General features: G+C 34.9%; 1 protein-coding gene across 2 annotated transcripts in view; it reads right to left on the reverse strand.

The window, feature by feature from the left end:
• LOC143245307 (retinoic acid receptor RXR-like) overlaps window positions 1-20,602 on the reverse strand; it is a 39,676-nt gene extending 19,074 nt beyond the window's left edge. The window contains exons 1-3 of one of the 2 annotated variants that reach the window (XM_076491498.1): window positions 20,433-20,602; window positions 1,786-1,919; window positions 463-578 (exon numbers count right to left, since the gene is read on the reverse strand). In XM_076491498.1, coding sequence (XP_076347613.1) covers window positions 463-578; window positions 1,786-1,919; window positions 20,433-20,451 — 269 coding nt within the window. In that variant the 5' untranslated portion in view covers window positions 20,452-20,602. The remainder of the gene's footprint in view (window positions 1-462; window positions 579-1,785; window positions 1,920-20,432) is intronic. The other variant, XM_076491499.1, reaches the window with a different exon arrangement.
• Window positions 20,603-21,450: the final 848 nt, after the last annotated feature.

Consider the following 21,450-nt stretch of genomic DNA (forward strand, 5'->3'; position numbering starts at 1 on the left):
GGAATTCTCCAAATACTTATAACAGCTAGGAATTTATATGCCCTGCTGACAAAAATAGTATCCGACAGGACACAAAATTCTTTTGTTTTACAAAATAAAAACTCCACTATATTAAAATAAAGGACTTTATAGGATATTTAGGGAAAATAAAAATTTCAAAAGGTTCCTATATAGGACCTGCAAGAAACATTTTAAAATGTTTGAGTATAAAAAATTACAAAACAAAAAAATACAACATGCTAGTGGCCAACAATATCTAAAGTAGTATACAGTTTTATAAATAGTTCAAACAAATTCAAATAGCTTGCCAAAATCATCACTGCTACTGATACAGCTGAGCCACCTGGTGGTTTTAAGTAACTGGGATCATTTTGAACTTCAAAGGTTTCATTATTTGGTAGAATGAAAAGAGTACTTCAACCACAATGATACCACAAAAATGAAAACAGGACTTTAAAGTACCTAAATAGGCCATAGTGTTTCCCAGATGCTTGGTCTCCACAGATGGAACACAGATTCTTTGAAGTGTTAAGTGGATAACTTGGTTGTGGAACATGTACATCTTGATGAGATGACATCTGAAAGATGTTGAACCACATTACAAAACTAAAACTATTTCACAAAACTTAGTTACACAGAAGTTTCTTTAACATTTACTGTGATCTGTAGAATACTTGTGTTGTTACAATTTAAATGTTATGTGAAAAAAATGTAAATTCTAAAAATGGTAGGAAAATATAAGCAGTTGTTTTTCAAAGAAGAATCTTCAAGTTAAGTTTATCCAAAGTTTTATGAAATACACAGTCAGGAAGGTAACTCACATCGTAGTTTTGTTTATCCGAAATGTAATATTTTAAGACTTAAAACAACACAGTGAACATGACATGCTAATTAATATTAAGATATTAATGGAAGATAAATATACGTACATTATTCTATGTAGTTGATGATACATTTAGTTTAATACTTGGTTGCCTATTAAAGCCTACTATGGGTTGGTTGGTTGGTTTGTTGTTTGGCATTTTATGGTGCAAGGCAACTAGGCTATCTCCATTGCCTACTATACGAATAACATGTTTCTGGTATACATGCTTTATTGTTTGGACATCTGTTAATATTTACCACTACATATAAATGTCATGAAAAAAGGTCCTTTGCTGCATACAATGTCAGATTTAGGCACACACAGGTAGTCACTGTTTTTACCTTTCAAAAAAGTGCAACAAAACATGTGATATTTAATCCTTTAAATAAAAGATGGATCTTGATTTTTATTTGGTGGTGAGAGAAGTCCCTCTAACTTCCCCCTAGCACAACGACTATCAGCCATCTGTCTAATCTGTTTACAATACCATTCGTATGTTTACAATACCATGGTGTATGCTACGGCTACCACTAACTGCTTGAACTTGTACCATATTCAACTGGTAAAATAACAATAAAACTTAGTGCTTGATAAGACCAGCATTGAGTGGTTAGTAGTAGTAGATATGTGGTAATTCTACACATATAAAACAAATTGGATATTCTTGGTGACAAGAAACCCACTTGAAGTAAAAATGTATCTCAGAATGGCTGGTATGGGTATTAACACTTTTACTAATAAAGCAGAGAACATTTTGACTTTTCTAGGTACTGTGAAATTCCAGGACTCTGATACAATGTGCATGTTTTAAAGATATAAAAATATACATAAAAAACATTAGTACAATAGAATAAAACTTTCTACTAATAACAACAGTAACACTAAGAATTTCATAGCATTATAAGTATACAATACTCAACATGAGAGCTTGGAGAGAAAACTCCATGAATCCCTATTGTTGAAAATCTGTTAATCCCAGCAGGGCTCTCCACTGACTCTGGGGAGAATCCAGGACTGCTGCTTGTGAGAGAGTGACTATCGTCTAGTGCTGATCCTAAAAGGTTGAAGGGGAGTAACTGTTTATCATTTATGAACCCAATACAACTAAAACTTTTCCCCTAATAAAGAAATATAATAATGCGGAAAAGGTTTTAGGGTCTACAGGCCAAAGTCACACATGTTATTTGTATCTCAAATCAATACATTTTAGCTAGACACTTGTTTAAGTCAAATACACTAAATTTATGTACAAGTTCAAGAAACCTTTATCCTCCAGCCGTCATAACTTGATTACAAGCATAACATGTGACAGGAAGGAAAATGCTGATCAAGTTATATCTAACTAATAATACATCACAATTGATTAAAAATATGGGACTTAAAAATTTTAAGCTATAAACTTTTTTATATAATGTTTAAATCAGACAGATGTCTAAATAAAAAAATGAAACTATTTCATCTTAACAAACACTGATAAAACACTCCAAGGTTTTCATTGGTTTTAATGAGGACAGTGGAAACATGTTAAAAAAATTACTAAATCACAAAATATTCAATGTTACATTTACTCCAAATCCTTTAGAATGTGCTACAAAAGCATAATATTCTACACAACGAAAACAATCTGTTTCTTAATGTAACAAAATGCACAATGTCCATGAATTATATCACACTGCATCTAGTTGACTTTGAAATCACAAGTTAATGTTTCTGAACATTATCTATATCTGACCAAGTAAACATGTTTTTCGTAAACTTGCTTTATCAAAACTTGCACATCTGTACAGTTTACTGGTATGGACAATACAGGCCTAAATCATAAGTGAAACAGACTCGCCTGTATTACTCCTACTGCTGAAAGCATAAGTCAGTAAGTACACAGATGAATGAATCCCAACAATAATCACAGAGAAGTTTAGTATATATTTGTAAAAAGTAACAAATATATCAATATTTCATTTTTTATACGGGCAGGTTCCTTCCCACATAAAACTATTACAACTGGCCCAAGTTACAAAACTAAATGTTTATGAAATTACTTATAAATTTACAGTTTAACTTTTTCATGGGAACGATAATCTACAACATTAACCTACAATTTTTTTTTTCTGTGTTATTACAGTGTTAACAAAACACATCAAGTTTGAAGAGCTTCATGATGTAGTTACTGAACCACCACAAGTTTCACACACAGTCAAAATGAATGACAGACTTTTATCAAAACTTATCAAGTGTGAGAAAAAAATCAGATTTTAGAATTTATTACTTAGAGAGGTGTACGTAGTACTGTGAATATACATCACTGCAAGCTTCATGATGTTAACAATGGATGTACAATGATGTATAGGTTAACAAAAACAGTTGAGTATAACATGCAGATTCCTAAACACATAGGGTTTTATTGAACATTCAAGCACTTGTACAATGTTTAGTCTTAAGACTTAATTTTTTGAATAATAAAAAAAAATTGTACTTAGAAGAAACGTTTTAATTGAAAGCAAATAGTCTACTGCTAATCACGGAATAATTTCCACAAGCAACAAACTACTGGCTAAAATATAATTAAAATGCAATTTTGAAAAAACCAACAAAACTGTGTGTGTGTGTGCGTTTTCTTATAGCAAAGCCACATCAGACTATCTACCGAGTCCACCGAGCGGAATCGAACCCCTGATTTTAGTGTTATAAATCTGTAGACTTACCGTTGCACCAGTGAGGAACAAAAGTGACACCTCACTGACAGTCTGGTTTGGATTACTTAAAGTTTATAGTATAAAACTACTTACAAACTGTGCATGTTCCAGATACTGCAACCAAGATGGGTGTTGAGATACTCAACTAAGGTTTTACAGCATTGAAGATTAAGTACCTGCAAACTGTACACGTCCTGGATACTGCAACCATGGTGGGTTGAACTTTGCAGATGCTATTCTGCACAGCAGTGAGGTGACGGTCAAGACCGGACGATTTTTCCTCATATTGTTGTTTGAAGTTTAAATTGATTTGAACATCAGAATGTTCAAGGATCAGAAATGTAAAACAATGGTGAACAAGTATGACATTTCAAAAAGTTATGAAATACTCCAGTTTGTAGTTTTGAGAAAGTTTTAGGAAACGTGTTAAAAAATTTCTAATTACAATAAAGGGTGTAGATTGTATTAACTAATTACGTTTCAAAACATACAGTCTGTTAACTTAACCAACAATCTGCAAAAAAGAAATAAAGATCCCTAAAGGATTACTCCTTTAAATGGATTATACAAATAATATTTTTCAAAAGCTAAAGGCAAACTGACAACAAAAATTACTGCTTTCAAAAGGAGTTTCTGACTGATTAAACAGTTGAGATCTTTGAAAATTTAAGTTAAATTTGTTTTATCCAATTATCAAATAGAACTTGATAGTGTGTAACATGTAACACACGTGATTAACATCCTGTTTATTAATTTTATTTTCACTTGCTACAATTACACTCCACTGTAAAAGTTCACTAAGAAATGGGTTGGTATCATTAATCAATTAGTGCTGTGGGATATCAGGTTAACAGTTTGGGAAAATTGTAATATACCAACCAAGTTCCATGACCAAGAACCAGTTTTACCTACTAACACCTATTTTCTAAGTTCCTCCTTAATACTTTGTACCAAAAACATAACGCGAATAATCCGGATTTTCGAACAGTTTACCAAAAACCATGCAGTTTCTTGGACTGTAGTCTTCTAACAGAGTATTGATGTTTTTTTAGAATTATTTATGGATATTCACACTAAAGTTTCGTCGTTCATTATTCATCGCATTAACTGTTTTAAAATCACCTCGATTATTCAAACACAGGAAGATATGTATCGTGTTTCATTCTCTTTGACAAGAATGGTAACTACTTCGGATGAGGCAGCTCCAAATATATCACGAATACGCGCATCTTAACGCTCTTTTGGTAAAGAGAAGCTCACTTAGAAAATGTTCCAACTAGACAGCAGTTGAGCTCAACTGATTTGAAAAGAAATACACTCAGTTCTTACTCCCGCGTTTAATAGCAAGACATTAGCTATACTTTGTTAGGCTTACCGCACATTACTTTTTCCAAGTAATGTATGGTTTTTACTTGTAGTTCGACTTCATTTAACGTCAAAACACAAAACCCTTTTCACGTGCATGTTGCAATTCAATAACAGAGCTTCATTATAGTAGTTACGTGAACTTAGCAGGACAGCTTTACAAAATTCTGTCTCCAGAAAATGGAAGTAATCACCAATTCATGTGATGCCGGCCTTGTGAAGTATGAAGCAAGTAATTTTGTGAAACACTTAAAAATAAGTGAAGAAACATAACGTTACCTATTATTACATCCTACAGTACGTCACAGGAGGTGGTTGATTATTATGGTCTGTTACCACGCGACGCTCTCGATATCCAAACGATTTTTGATTTTACTTGACGTAATGTGTTTGATGTTTGTTGTATAGGATGTCGCAAGCTAAACGTAAATTTCAGAAACTGGATGCATGAAACACGGAGGTCTAAACTGTAGGGCACAAACAAACACGTGCCAAGTAGACAGTGGGAGGGGTTAAAATGAAGATTGACAATGTGCACCACACAGTATCAGAAAATCACAAACGTTTTATTGAAGCTAACAAAGAAAGTACAGTTTCACACGCAATCTGTCAGAAAAGAATATAACAACACAATAAAAGTTCATGAAATAATCCATAACTTTCATTTTATTTACTATACATGGTGAGAAAATTATATAATTTCTTTCGTGTCTTAGAACCACTTCTAATGAAATATTAGAATGTCGTCCATAATAGACATACAAAAACATAAAAATCATATACTTGTGTATAGCATGAATAAAAACGCGCTTGATTATTGAAGATACTATATTATCAGAAGCGTTTATATATATTCATTTACTTAAATTATTAAAATCACAATTAAAACTGGCCTATTGATTATCGTACCTATAGCACGAGAACACGCTTAGCAACTATCATTCGTACAGCATACACAAAAGTGGAACAGCTGCGCGTCAAATGCTTTCAGACGTGATAAATCTCCTCCGAATAGCAAAATATGTACCTCACCAAATAATCATTTCTATACATTAATAATGCAGAACCTTTGTCTATTCATTAGAAAATGTATGCCCCAAACACAACTGAGGATTACGGTTTGAACCAACAGTCCAAACTATGAAAAATGTAAAAATAAGACGATGGAAACGTTGAGTCTAAGAGATTTAGAGTATCTATAATATAAACAGTCAGTTCTTTGAATTAACAGACTTCAGATCAATAACAAAATCCAACCTGTAATGTACTGTTTTTAGTTGCCACGTAAACTAAACTCGAAATTAATTCGCTCATCGTGAACCGTCAATAAAATATTCAGTTCCGGATCAGATGAAAGACTATATTGTTTGTAAATAAATCTTTATTTGTAATAACCGTTATTATAAACTGAATTATTGTTTGTATGTTAAAATGTATATGTATTAACAAAGAAAACTGTGTATCAATCTTGTTGGCAAATATCATAAATTACAAATAAAATACAAGTCAGGTTGGTTGATTTATATGGATTATTTTGTCGGTTAAAACCGAAGACGCGAAGCCCTAGTTTAGAGGACAACAACTCTTCATATATATAAGAAGAGATTTTTTTTTTATAAGATCGAAACAGTTTGAGCCACACTATCTCCTAGCAGTCGTAATGACGCCATTACAGTAACACGTGGGCTATTTTGATGTTTAACGGTACAAATCAACTAGGCTACCTGCGCCAAACAACCGGTAACAAAGTAAAAATAAAAGTACCTTTATTAAAATACATAAAAATGAATCGGGTTAAACCAAAAAATACAATTTTCGAATCAAAAACTTAAGAGTTAAAAACCGATGGCCCTTAAAAATCTAAAAATGTAACAGGTAGAAAGTGTTACCATCGCCAATGACACTGTCCAAGTCAAGGGTGAACCATGGTAAAAAATACGTCTAAAATGGTGCCGTCGCTCACGGTCATAACGACGGCATAATAGTAAAATGTGGCTTACAGTGACCTGAGTTACACAGACCGCACATTGGTGCATCAGTCCCAGATAAAGGAAAACGATGAGTTAAAAAACTGACCAATGCATAGCGGAGTCAAAACAGCTTCCTCCTTCTGATCCTTGCAGAAGTAAGATTGCCATGGAGGAATAGTAGGTTTGATCTGGAAAATCTTGTTACCATGTTGTTCACTCCAAGTTGACTGGCAACTGGCGCGGAGCCGAGCCTTAAATACAGGACCGTAGTGCATGTATGGGATAGGCACGCCTGTAATAGCACCAGAACAGACAGACTTAGCTGCAATGTCAGTGAGCTCGTTCCCACAAATACCAACGTGGACTGGTACCCAGAAGAACTAGATAGAAGTAGATGATAAAGAGAGAAACGGATCAGATGGTTTTGAATATCGATGAGAACAGGGTGAGAACCATCGTGAAGTGATTCCAGGGCCAACATAAAACTAAGCAAGTCAGTATAAATAGTACAATTCGTGTACTGCATAGCTTTTATGCGATCCAGGACAAAAGAAATGGCATACAATTTGAGAGTGAACACAGAAACTGCAGAGGAGATTTTGTGTGCAATCACTGAACCACAACATAACATGGCAGATCCCACAAAGTCACCTGATTTCGAAAGATGTTCGGTAAACAATAGACAGTACTTCCAATCACGGGTATCTGTCTTCTTCAGATTATTTACAGAAAGGTCACATTTGAGGATATTAATAAGCCAAGGTGGGATGGGCTGACCAGTGGATACAGCAATGTTCTTCAAGGACGGACCGAATTCATCCACCTATGATTGGATACAAAGACCCAAAGGAACAATGGCAGACTGAATATTCTGAAAAAGCACGGCCCACTGAGGAAGGAAACACAACCTCAAGTGGGATGCTGTGATAAGGATTGAAGTTTTGAAGCATATAGTAAAAACAGTTGCAAATGGTGGAGGGATAGAGGGGTTTTATAAGACTCAGTGTACAAACTCTGGACTAGAGAAGTGCAGAAGGCCCCTCTGCAGAGCCAAAGCCCCTGATGGTGAACAGGGTTCAACATCTTCAAAACCGAGGGCCTGGAAGAGCCACAGACCAGAGATCCATAGTCCAGTTTCGTTCGAATCAGGGTACAATAGATTTTTAGCATACAATATCAATCTGCTCCCAAAGAGGTGGAAAAAGGGAACAGAAGATATTCAGTGCCCTTGTACACTTGACACATAGTTGCTTGTGTGGAATAAAGGTCAGCTTACAATCAAAGATAAGCCCCAAACACTTTGCCTCGGGAACCATGGAAAGCATAAACTCTCCAAGACGAAGCTCGGGGATCAGGGTGAATACCCTGTTGGAAGCAGAAGTATGCAAATGATTCTAGATCAACATCGAAATGGGGGCAGAAGCATATTGTACACTGACCTTTCGAATCTTGCCCCATATGACTTTGGAACTGATGGTAGAAGAGATGATGGATGAGTAATTAATCCAAGATTCTTTCACGTTTTAACGCCTGAACTGCCGAGCATATACGTGGGCCCACTGAAGAGCAATATGGTTTAAAAGTGTGGAATATATATAAAAGATATCCCAGGCCCGTTTCTGAGCCTTCCATGCCATGTGGCAGGTAGGATTCTGCCAGAGGAAGATAGTGTGAAAACGTGTCGTGGTTTTAGGAATACACTGAGCAACTTGCCTGGACAATACAGTCAGTCACTGCTGCCACACAGTCGTCTAGCGATGACTGACAAATGACAGCAGGATGAAGTTCTGAGAATGCAGTGAAATAATGTCAGTACCATCAAGGCATGGATGTCGGATGGCATCGACCACAGCAAGTCTCTATCAAGATGAGAAGAAAATGATCACTGCCCCGTGAGTTATTGTCAACCTTCCAAAAAACGTGAGAGAAAAGTGAAGGGGAGCAGACGGAGAGCTCAATAGCAGTAAAAGACTGAATAGGTGCATAAAAATAAGTATAAGAACCAGTACTGAAGAGAGAAAGTGTGATTTAAGAGCATACACTCCATGAAACGACCCCTTCCATCAATATGTGTACCACTACAAAGAGAGTATGTCCATTAAAATCCTCCAGGTTTAAAAAAGGAGATGACAACTGCTCAATGAGGACGTCAAGGTCTGATTGATCATAGTTGTCTTCAGAAGCCAGATACAGAGAAGAAATAGTAATGGTACAACCCAAGGAAACACAGATGGCTACATCTTCCACAGGTGTATCAAGTAACAAAGATAGGATGCCAGGTACAGAGAAGAAATAGTGATGGTATGACCCAAGGAAACACAGATGGCTACATCTTCTACAGGTGTATCAAGTGGCAGAGATAGGATGGGCACGTGCTGATCAATTAGCAGTGCCACCTCTCCATGCACTCGTCCATCACACAATCTGTCATTTATGTACAAAGAAATCGGCTGAAGGGTGAGTGTATCGGCAGGTTTTAGAAACATTTCCTGTAAGGAGACACACACAGGATAGTAAAAATCAATAAAATCCTTAATCTCATCTATATTTGAATAAAAACCATGACAGTTCCACTGTATCAAAGTGGCCATTTTTGTTAATGTGAAGGAGAATGGGGTGGGGAGCCCTTCTGTTTTCGATGTTTTTTCTTTACTAGATGGAGGTCTATGGTCTATGAACCTCTATGGATCCTGCCTTGGATCAAATAAGCAAATCTCCATCTGGAAACAAAGATTCCAGTGACTGAGGGCGTGAACGAATAATCGTTTTGCATCTTGGGGCAACAGAAGAGGATGGACCTGAGGAAACACCTGAACCCGAAGTCAAAGGAAGTGAACCCAGGCGATCACTGAAAGGAATGATGGATACAGAGATGGAAGAAGGCGTAGATATGTCAACTCTCTTAACCATGGAGGACAAAAATACTCTTCAGATGTTTTGCAAACGACTCTGTTAAAGGCACGGATAGATTTGTCTGCACTCCCACTGTGGGAGAGGAAAGAATGCAGCAATGTCTGTTTGAGATGGAGTGAAAAACAATAACTTCCAAGTATCCGGGTAGGAGATATTGTTTCTAGTCTTCAAGTGTTTCACTTCTGTCTCCTCTACCAACTAAGGGCAAGAAATAGAGTAAGAAAGATGCGAACCACAACAGTTAACACAGTGTGGTTCCAGTTTGCACTCGTGGGCGTCGTGGTCTTTGTCACCACAACGAGCACATGTTAATGAACCACGATATGTCGTCTTCGAGTGACCGAATCGCTGTCATTGGAAACATCCGAGAGTTCAGAAAACCTGCTTTGACTGTAACAGGAAGACGCTGTGATGTAAACGTCAGTGTCAGAATATTATTAACGAACTTTAAAGTAGCAATATATGATTAACGCAAACAGTTACTATTCTAAGGAGGAGATGTTTTTTCTTATAGCAAAGCCACATCAGGCTATCTGCTCAGCTCACCGAGGGGAATCAAGCCCCTGATTTTAGTGTTGAAAATACGTAGACTTAACGTTGTACTAGCGGTGAGCATTCTAGAGTAAAAAAACCCAATTAGTTAATGATCCGTACACGAAGAAATAAAATGAAACTACACAGTTCTCTAGATATGTAAACACTATTATTTCTCTTTTCCTTCGATTATATTTTAAAAACGGTAAAAACTAAGCTACGTAGCAAGAATAAATATACTGCACTTTTATACTTATGGTAAAGCTACCACAGCTGTCTTCTGCCGCCCGTAAGTATAAATTATTGGTAAGATAGAAGGCAACCAATCAGCATCAATCATTCATCGACCCAACATCCTTAGGTGATTGGTTGTCACTCGTACAAAATACTCAACTTAAGATACAATATTTTGTGTTGAAAAATAATTTAAAACACTTATCCGCCACACACTTTACGTACATATACAAACATGTAAATAAAGTCGATAAAAGCATACGAGTTTTCACTACGGAAAGCTGCTAACGATTAAAAAATATATATACTAGCGACAACTAGAAGTAAAACAGTTTCAATATAATCTTGAACGGGATATAGGATGATATATATATAATAATTAAAAAAACTGGAACGGAAATTAACATCATACAATTTGTTTTCACGCAATTTCACACTACAATATTTCATTGGTTGGTTAATCGGTTATTGTTAAGTGAAAAACTAAATAAGCCCACCAGTAGTATCGAAACATGAAGGAATACAAGGCAACACATTCACATTGTGTGAGATTAGGATAGGACGCACGCACAACGTTTGTTTGCCTTTAAAGTAATATTAAGTAAATATTTTAAGAAACAGATAGATACGTGGTAAAACCAAATGTTCGTCGGTGGACTTGTAATGCTAAAAACCGGCTTTCAATACTCGTGGTGGAGCAGGACATAAACAGCCCATTGTGTAGCTTCATGCTTAAGTACAAACAATTTCTCGTTAATTAGGCCCGACATGGCCACGTGGGTTAAAGCGTTCGACTCGTAATTTAAGGGTTGTGGATTCGAATCTCCATCGTACCAAACACGCTCGCCCTTTCAGTCGCGGAGGCGGTATAATTTTACGGTCAATCCCATTGTTCGTTGGTAAAAAGTAACCTAAGATTTGGCGATGGGTGGTGATGACTAGTTGATTTCCTTCTATTCTTACACTGCTAAATTAGTGACGGCTAGCCCTCGTGTAGCTTTGAGCGAAATTCAAAAACAAACAAACAATCTAGCTAATTAAAAATGAGTCACAAATGTTGCATGTTAATTTCCAAAGTTTGAAAACAAATGCAGTTCTTAAACCTAATTCGTACCTAATTCTCCAACATAATTTCGGTTTTCAGATTGGAATCGCATCATGCAAACTCGTGCGACACGATTTGTTTTTTTTTTTTGTGGGGTGGGTGTTGTACTGTCTTTCCTCTCACTTCTGCGACCTGAAAGGTGTGCAAGGTCAGACAGTGTTGAAATGATGAAACTTGTCGATATGCGACACCACTTTATCCGTCAAAATTGTTGAGATTCTTTATACCTTGCATAAGAAAAACAAAACTGTGCAATCTTTAAACTTGAGCGCATTTGAAATAAAAATATAACACAGGAGGGGGGGTTTAGAACGTCCATCTTAATATTAATACAAACTCTTAGAGGTCTACCCTCTTCCTATTAAAAAATAAACATTCGACTTTAATGTACTCACTTAGATTATTCCTGTAGAAAAAAAGGTCCACTTCACCTAAAAGATTCCTCCAACACATGCACACAGTAGCGATGGCTAAATAAACCCCTCAATGACTTCCAGTATTTACCTCTGACAGAAGTACAAACTAAACCTCCCAAGCTGAGAAACATCCACCAGTGAAATATTTCAAGTAGTTATTTCTATTCACATTTGCATGTAGATATGAGAAGTAACAAGCAAGATTTGAGGAATTTACCAATACCACATCTTAATTACCTGCACAAGGTTGAAGGGAAAAGTTAGACCACCACCATAAAAATCTTTAAATAAATGTATTCACTAAATTAGGCTTTATGTGGCTGACCCGGACGGCAAATATTAATTAATTGTGAAAATTTACAAAACAAAGATCTCGAAAGCTTTGGAGGTTCAGGAATAACCCAACCGTTATCGTTTAGTTTGGTGATGTTTGAGTGATATATTTTATTAAGCAGAGCTCTCACTAGAGAGACTTGGGAGAAGTGGTCTCCCAAAACAGACCAAACCTCACCCTTCGTAAGCTCAAGGAAAAGTCATCTCATACAGATTATATTATAGAAGAAAAGAATGCTATTGACTGTAAACTTTTCCATAATTTTGTAAAATTAGAGCAAAACTTCTCCCTGGTTTGCAAGTCTAGAGAGACCCCTGTTTAGCAGCATGTAATAACAATTACTTTTAATTTAGTGATTCGTCTTCCCATGTCATTATTGTAATGATTTGTGTGTGAAAAACATTGAACTTTGTTACTGTGAAACTGTTGTTTTATAATAAATTTGATAAATGATAAATTCATTGAAATAAAACGTATGATAAGAACTTAGTTGTCATTTATTCTTTGACTGTCTTATCGTATGTGACTGGCTGGAGGGTTGGATACGGATCAAACCTATCTGGCTAAAATTGGCTACCAAAAAAATCATTTGGCTAATAGTCTGGCTACAGAAAAATTTAGTCCAGGGTAAGTCCTGGTAAGGATAGAACTAAACTAAATGTATGTGTAAAAATATATATGTAAAAACGGCTCGTTTGGGTTGAGAACATTTTTATGTAGAGGAGCGAACAACGTTTCGACCTTCTTTATTTTGTGTGTGTGTGTGTGAACCTGACGATGACCGAAGAAGGTCGAAACGTTGTTCGCTCCTCTACATAAAATTTTCTCAACCCAAACGAGCCGTTTTACATATATATTTTACTCTAAAAGTGGGTTTTCTCGTCATTACTGATTAATGTGTGTGTCAGACAAGCTGTAGTACCTAGCTACTCACGGTGTATGTTTTGTTATTTATGTCAACCCAGTATGCTATAATTTAAAACAAAATGTTTTGTTCATAGCATTAAAGGGGTAGATATTATTGCATACCACTTATCTGCCACAACAAAAAACTAGAGAAACTACGATACAAACAACAGAAAAGACACCAACACGATAAACCGTTGACTAACCTCATAATTAACAGATCCGACCGACAATTAAACACAGACGAGATACATCTACTTAACAAAGGACTTAACTTCACAATAGCACCTAGGTACATTCCAACCTTAAAAATTAAAACATGTTCTGAAGATCTAGCCAGGAGACTTGTGATACTCTCTACAGAAAACAAAAACAAGAAAACAACCAACAAAAAGAAGACAACTTAGATAACTTCATTGACATACAACAGCCAAACTTTCCAGAAAAAAATTAAAAATTTATATTTTCCAGAAACACCTAAAAACAACATATTAAACGATTTTTACAAATAATTTTCTCACAAAACCATCAACATAATTTCACAAAACAGAAAGCTAAAATATAATCTTACAAAGAGACATTAATTCCATTAAAAACCTAAAACAAGACAAAAACATAAAAATTCTAAAAGCAGATAAGGGTAACGCTATAGTCATAATGAACACGAATGAATACATCTAAAAAATGAAGAACATCCTATCAGACACGAACAAATTTAAACCAATACACACAAATCCAACAAAGACACACGAGACGCAACTGAACAAATTACTACTACAAATGAAAAAAGCCAACATAATTTCACAAACACTTTATTCCTACCTACGTAAAACCGACCCACGCACACCACAAATATACGGCATCCCCAAGCCTCATGAACCAGATTGTCCATTACGACCAATAATGTCCACATATGAATCGTTTAATTACAATCTTGGTAAATACATAGCATGAGCATTCTCCAAATATGTAAGATCAGCCAGCTCATTCATCAAAGACTGTTAATTTCAAGTCTAATCTAAATCAACTTAATCATAAAGCCTTAATGGCCAATTTCGATGTTATATCCCTCTTTACAGAAGTTCCAACCACTGAAGCCTGCAAGATAGCCTTAGAACTCTATATCTGAGACCCTAACCCAACTATAGACATTCCCAGCAACCAATTAGCAACCCTCATAGAATTCACCACAATGTAGACAAACTTCATGTTCAACAATCACAACTATATACAAACAAATGGCCTAAGCATGGGCAACCCAGTATCACCAGTTCTAGCCAATATTTTTATGACAAGTTGAAACACAAACAATTAACACAGCATTATATCCACCACTATACTGGTACAGATATGTAGACGACACGATTGCGCTATTCATATCTACAGAACATACACTTAATTTTTTCAATCGCATTAACTCTATACATCCCAAAATTAACTTCACACGTGAACAGGAAGAAAGAAATCAAATATCATTTCTTAACCTCAAAATTACAAGAACCGACACACAATTTAAAACAGAAATCCACCGAAAAATCACCCATACTGACTACACATTTCTTGGGACTCAGCACATGAAAGAAAACAAAAACTCAACATACTAAAAAACCAAATATACACAGCCATAAAACTATGCTCACCAGATAAAATTAACGACCGAATTTATTCAAAAACCAGGCACAAAACTAAGGTCTATATTATGTGACAAAACAAAAACTCAACATACTAAAAAACCAAATAAACACAGCCATAAAACTATGCTCACCAGATAAAATTAACGACCGAATTTATTCAAAAACCAGGCACAAAACTAAGGTCTATATTATGTAAAAACTACACTGACAAACACCACATCAACATTATTTATAAAATACAATGTGATAACTGCCACAACTTCTATATTGGAGAAACAAGTAGAAAAATGGAAACCAGATTCAAAGAACATAAAAAGTCACCTTCACACGTTTTCGAACACTGCAAGTCAAATAAACACAACATAACCATAGAAAACACTCAAATACTAAATAAAGAAACAAACATAAACAAACACAAAATTAAAGAAGCCTTACTTATACAACAACTTAAACCCAAAATAAATCAATACAAAGGAACACCTTTATACCTATATTAACAAATATAATCAAACATCTAAGCACGCCCTCAACATTCCTACACTCAATTACACAACTTCCTTTAAACATGTGGTCAGCTATCGGTCAGTTACCTCTTTCTTTCTTTGTGAACCTGACGATGACCGAAGGTCGAAACGTTGTTCGTTTCTCTGCATAAAACATTTTCTCGACCCATACCAGCCGTTTTTACACATATACAAAGTTGTTTCGTGATTTTTAAAATAAATTTATCGTATTTTATGCGATAGCTCAAATTCAGGTTATATTTACTGTTGTTAAATACATTAAAGTGATAACCTATAGGTCGGAGAAAGAAAGGAAGCCTTCAGTTATTTTATAATAGGTTGTTAATTTTTCTTCATGGTTTTCAAAGTACAAAAATCTGCGTCCTCTGCTAGCTAAGTGTGTATGTAACTGTAGGCCTCTTAATATATCAATTTGGTTCTAAATGTATTTATAAAGCCTATTCAGAAATCTAACTTTTCATCTTCATCTGACAATCACACATTAGAAATCTAATCTTTCTGCAATACCTCTGTGGACGTAGAGCGGAGCGTGGCCAACCATGCAATACGTTCGTGAAACACAGCCGATATCAAATAGGTTTAAATTTATTTCAACTTAGAAAAAGTCCTCTCAGAGCAGGATTTGTAAGTTACACCATGTTACACCCAGAGAAAAGTACATACCTTGAAATATACATGTATGCTAAAATGTAAGCAAAGCGCAGTTGACTCAGAGCTGGAAAAATTGTAGGTAGAATTGCATTTGTTTTCTCGGCCCTAAATGGCCAGGTGGATAAAGCGTTTGACTCGTAATCTGAGGGTCGCGGGTTCTAATCCCCGTCGCACCAAACGTGCTCGCTCTTTCAGCCGTGGGGGCGTTATAATGTGACGGTCAATCCCATTATTCGTTGGTAAAAGAGTACCCCAAGAGTTGGCAGTGGGTGGTGATGACTAGCTGCCTTCCCTCTAGTCTTACACTGCTAAATTAGAGGCAGCTGGTGCAGATAGCCCTCGTGTAGCTTTGTGTGAAATTTAAAAACAAAGAAACAAGCATTTATTTTTAAGGTAAAGCAACATAATGAGTAACCTATGCTCCAACTGGATTTTCATCAGGTGGATAAGTGCTACCAGAGTACGTTTAACAATGGCACCAGTCACCAAACTCAGAAATGGTTCATAACTCATACATTCGAATCCTTAGAATTCAGACATTGTGGTACATTTTCATCGATAATATGTATATACATTTCAAAAACGTACTTACACCTATGAAATTAGCATTATAAAATTATTTTCAAAATCTCTGAATTCACAACCTTGTCATGTTGTCACTATCTTTGTGTCTGTTTACTTTCAGGGTTTGTTTTTGTTGAATCATTGTTTTTAAAAAATGAATTAGTTTTTCAATTTTCCTGTTTTGTCGTTTTTAGTGTAAAACTAGCTATACAATGAGCTACCTGATTTATCCACCAAAGAGAATTGAACTCCAAATGTTAGTTTTTTTAACTTCGTAAAATTACTGCTGACACACCAGAGATTTAATCTGTTTGTAACTGTTGTTTACAGGGCCAGATTCATCTTGCTTTGTTGGAATAAAGCACATCAGAAAGGCACGTGACAAGCATAACTGATATAGCTATAGTAGAATATATCAGAATTACATTTATACAATGGCTTTGCATAAGTAGTGTTTTGCAACCAATAACTTGATAATGTTTTGGAAGGGTATGTAACAGCCTTGTTAGATGCAATATATTTGTATACTGATATCATAATATGTTAAGATCAAGGGTATAGAATTTCCAAGAGTGGCATATCAATCATATGCAAGGCCACTGAAAAACAAAGGAATGTGGATGAAATTGAGGTACCAGGACCATCTATAAATAAGCATGCAACAAGTCTTACCCCATCCTTTAACACATGTAACAAAATCTTTGCTGTGAACTTGAACATTAATAACCAGCTATTTCTCTTAAGCACTTTTTAAAAATTTCTTTCATATTATTTATCAAACTTTATTAAAAATATGAATTTTTCAATCTATCTGTCATTTTAAATATACTGCATTTATCTCTGATTTCCTAAGTCTGTAGTAAGCAGGTCAGACATGATTTTTTCCCAATTATCTTCTTCTCTTTATAGGAAGATGCCTATTTTGAATTAAAATCATTTATAAAATTTCCAAATCAGTCCCACATCACTTTTTAAACTAATTATTCCTATTCACTGGTAACATATCTTGTCTCATGGTTTTAGAACTATCTGTGCCTTTCTGAACATTAGGAACTAATATTTCATTTCTTTTTATCTCAATATAAATAAAAATAAAAACCTTATTATCCAATTATCACTTTTATGCAAGTGTTCTCAAACTTAAGTTCATACAATTGCATCCTCATTTGTGGTTAACAATAAATCAAAAATGACATTTCCTCTGTTTGGTTAGTCTTCTGATCATCTGCCATAAGAAAACCATCTCAAAAAACTATTCCTCTTCAATGTTCGACTTCGTTTAATTCAAACCACTGTTGTAGAATGTTAAAATATCCCATAATTATTGCATCAGTAACTTTATTAACAACTCTGTTCTCATTATACAATATCTCATTAATATCACCTGATCAGGTAGCCCATAATTCTTGAAACCATTGACTGTAGTCCATACAAATTCAACTACTTACTTGACTACCATTTTTTATTATTCTTTCTCAAGAGGATGTAGTTCATCCTTGATACAAAAATCCACCCAGCCCCCTTTTAATATATATATATATATTATTAAACAACTTATAATTTGAAATTTCAAAATACCTTCTACTACCAACATGCCCAAAGTATAAATCAGCTCCAGTAATTCATATTATATCAAAGTCTTCAGTTTTAACTCCAGTCCTAAATTCATCATTTTCATGCCCAATACTTCCAACTTTAGAATACTAGCAACAAATTGTACCCTTAAATCTGGCAGATTTATCCTTAAGACCTATTTACATTAGCTCTAATCTTGCTCCAACCAGTACACCTATTGTTTTAAGCATACCCCAGGCAATATTTCACTAAAGCCTTGGATTCTACAAAGCAATTAATTTCCATACCTAATCCAACAAATTATTCCTAAAATATTTCTCTTTCTATCTCAAACTCTCAAGGAATTCTTTAAACTTTTTAATCAGACCTTCTGGTTGGCATCTTCTAATATTAGACAATCCTGCATACACAAAAAATATGGAATTTTCCTTGATTCCAGAAACTAAACTGCCAACTACATTTTGGCAGGTGGCAAGCAACTTCTAAACCTAGTATTTCTGTATTACTCAATACTTTATCAGTATGCTAAATGAGGTTTCCTACTATGGGCATCTCTTGATTTATCTCCATCACTTCAAACAGCCACAGTTAAAATATTAAAAAAAGTGCACCTCAGTGCTAACTAAACTTACTTTTGGCACCCCTTCCTTTTAACTAACACCTATAAATCCAAAACATTTTTCCTTACCATTTCTTAAATGTGAAAGCAACCTTTATCCTTTCTTAAAAATAAAAGCAACCTTTACCCTCTTTCCTATTCTCTCTTGTTTCATTAATTTCTGCTTCTTATGAGATGCTTCCTCCTCTTGACATAAACACTTGTCATATGTGAATATTTTAAAACTGCTTTGAGAAACAAATCTTCATAAAAATATGTATACAATAAGATACGTAGCTAAACATGTTTACTACCAAGTTCTGCATTCTGCTACAATAAGCAGAAAGAGAATTGAAGTTTCTCCTTTCCCCATAACACAGCTGTAAAAACTGCATTTCATATGTTGTACTTTATTTATACCCAGTTCAATGTAGATACGTATAACAAATGCTGGATATACATTTTATTCTGGACGTACATATATTTTAGTTTTATTAACTAAAATAACACCAATCTCGAAAGTAAATAATCTTGTTCTCCGTAATGAACTACTCAGCTAGTTTATCAAAAAGTGAGATACGAACATTCAAGAAACTAGCTGTAACTTCGAGGCAACCTGGATGTTGAATGGGATGTACGTTTTCCTATACATTATTATTCACATAAACTTATTTAATTAACACTAAACAAATTAAAACAACCTGTACTCATGTTAATCTCTTAGCGACCTCTCTGTTAGTGATAAAGACTTCAAATGCTTAGCTTTATAAATTATATTTATTCTACTTGTTGCTATTTTAGAGTTTTACACATGTAGGTTTCTTTCTCCAATAAAGTCCCGACAAGCGACTTACGCACCCCATCAGGTCTGGCAACAAGCGGTCCTATCCCAGTATGTATCAATTAGTATAACAATGCACGATAAATTACGTAATTTTCAAGCGTATATGCTTGTAATTATAACTAATACGAATATAAGTATCAGTGAACATGTTCTTGTGAATCATAAATAATTAGTACTTCACTAAGCTATTGTAAAATTAGCACAAAACGCAATCTCAGATCATCTATTTTTCAACATTTTCGTAGGGGTGTCCCGAGACCCCTAGCCTTGGCATACTTTTCACGTCAAACCCAAAGTGTGCTTTGCTAACCAGTCCGAGTTGTCTGTTTTACATAAAAATGCTTATTCCAACCCTTACTTACGAACTAACGACATCAATTTCAGGAGGTTCCTATAAGCACTAAAATTTTTCCTTGGCAATTTAGTTACTACTAATTGTTCTGTAGAATAATTTACTATATTACAATCATATTTCAAACTAAAAAAAAAAAATGAAACAAACATTGTCTCTTAGTTTCATCAATAATTCCTAATGTTCAGCTTACAAAATCGTCACCCAACAATCGAGAAGGCTAACAAAACCCGCTATCTACCGTTGGCCTTTCACATTAAATCCTAGGTCAGTGAACCTGATAGTGTTTTCAATGCGTCAGAGAATAAGGAAAACAATACATTTAATGTTTCCAATAAAAATTAATATATTTTACCTTGATCTTGATCAGCCATAATCAAAATACCTGCCAGAAAAAGTCTAATTGTTTCTTAACTCAAATAACTGTTATTCTCGTTCACACATTACACCTTACTCTGACACGTTCCATATTTTAACGAAAACTATCCAGCGTCTGCTTTATCAGGAGCAAAGCGACATCTATACTTATAAAGTTGCTTTTCTTTTAATAACAATGATGCTGACAGAAATTATAAAATAATATTCTCAGAAACGCAATAAACTCCGCTATTTCTTCAAACATGGAACCTCGTAAATTTAGAATTTTGTCTGTAATTAACAAAACAACTTGTGTTATTTCGTTATTATAACATTTTTGTTTTATAGTCATTCATAGAAGTGAATGTATATATAGTCCATGTGAATCAAACTCCAAAATATTTACTAAAATTATATTTTGAGTAGTATAGTTTGTAAAAACAATATTGATCATACCTTTCTTGGTTTATCAAATTAGACTACTTTTACTTATATGTTTACTGGATATTTCTCAAACGTATATACAGTTTTCATGCCCACTAAACGATTCTGTAGACAGATATTTTATTTTCTAACTACAGCAGTTGACTTAAGATTTATTTGCAAACATTAATTTTTTCTCTTTAATTTGGTTTGTTTTGAATCACGCGCAAGGACACACAAGGGCTACCTGCGCTAGCCGTCCCTAATTTAGCAGTGTAAGACAAGAGGAAAGGTAGCTAGTCATCACCATCCACCGCCATCTCTTGGGCTACTATTTTACAAACGAAGAGTAGGATTGATCGTAACATTATAACGCCCCCACTGGTGAAAGGGTGAGCATGTTTGGTGCAACGGATATTTGAACTCGCGACCCTCAGATTGGCAGTCGAATGCCTTAACCCACCTGGCCATGCCGGACCCTCTATTTAGTACCAAAAAGTATGTAATACTTTCTTTCTATGAGCTTTTACAGAACATATACACTGCTGGCCAAAATCTTAAGGCTAATGAACACAAAGAAAAATATGAATTTT

The sequence above is a fragment of the Tachypleus tridentatus genome, chromosome 2 (genome assembly GCF_004210375.1).
Source record: "Tachypleus tridentatus isolate NWPU-2018 chromosome 2, ASM421037v1, whole genome shotgun sequence".
In the NCBI taxonomy this organism is placed as follows: domain Eukaryota; kingdom Metazoa; phylum Arthropoda; class Merostomata; order Xiphosura; family Limulidae; genus Tachypleus; species Tachypleus tridentatus.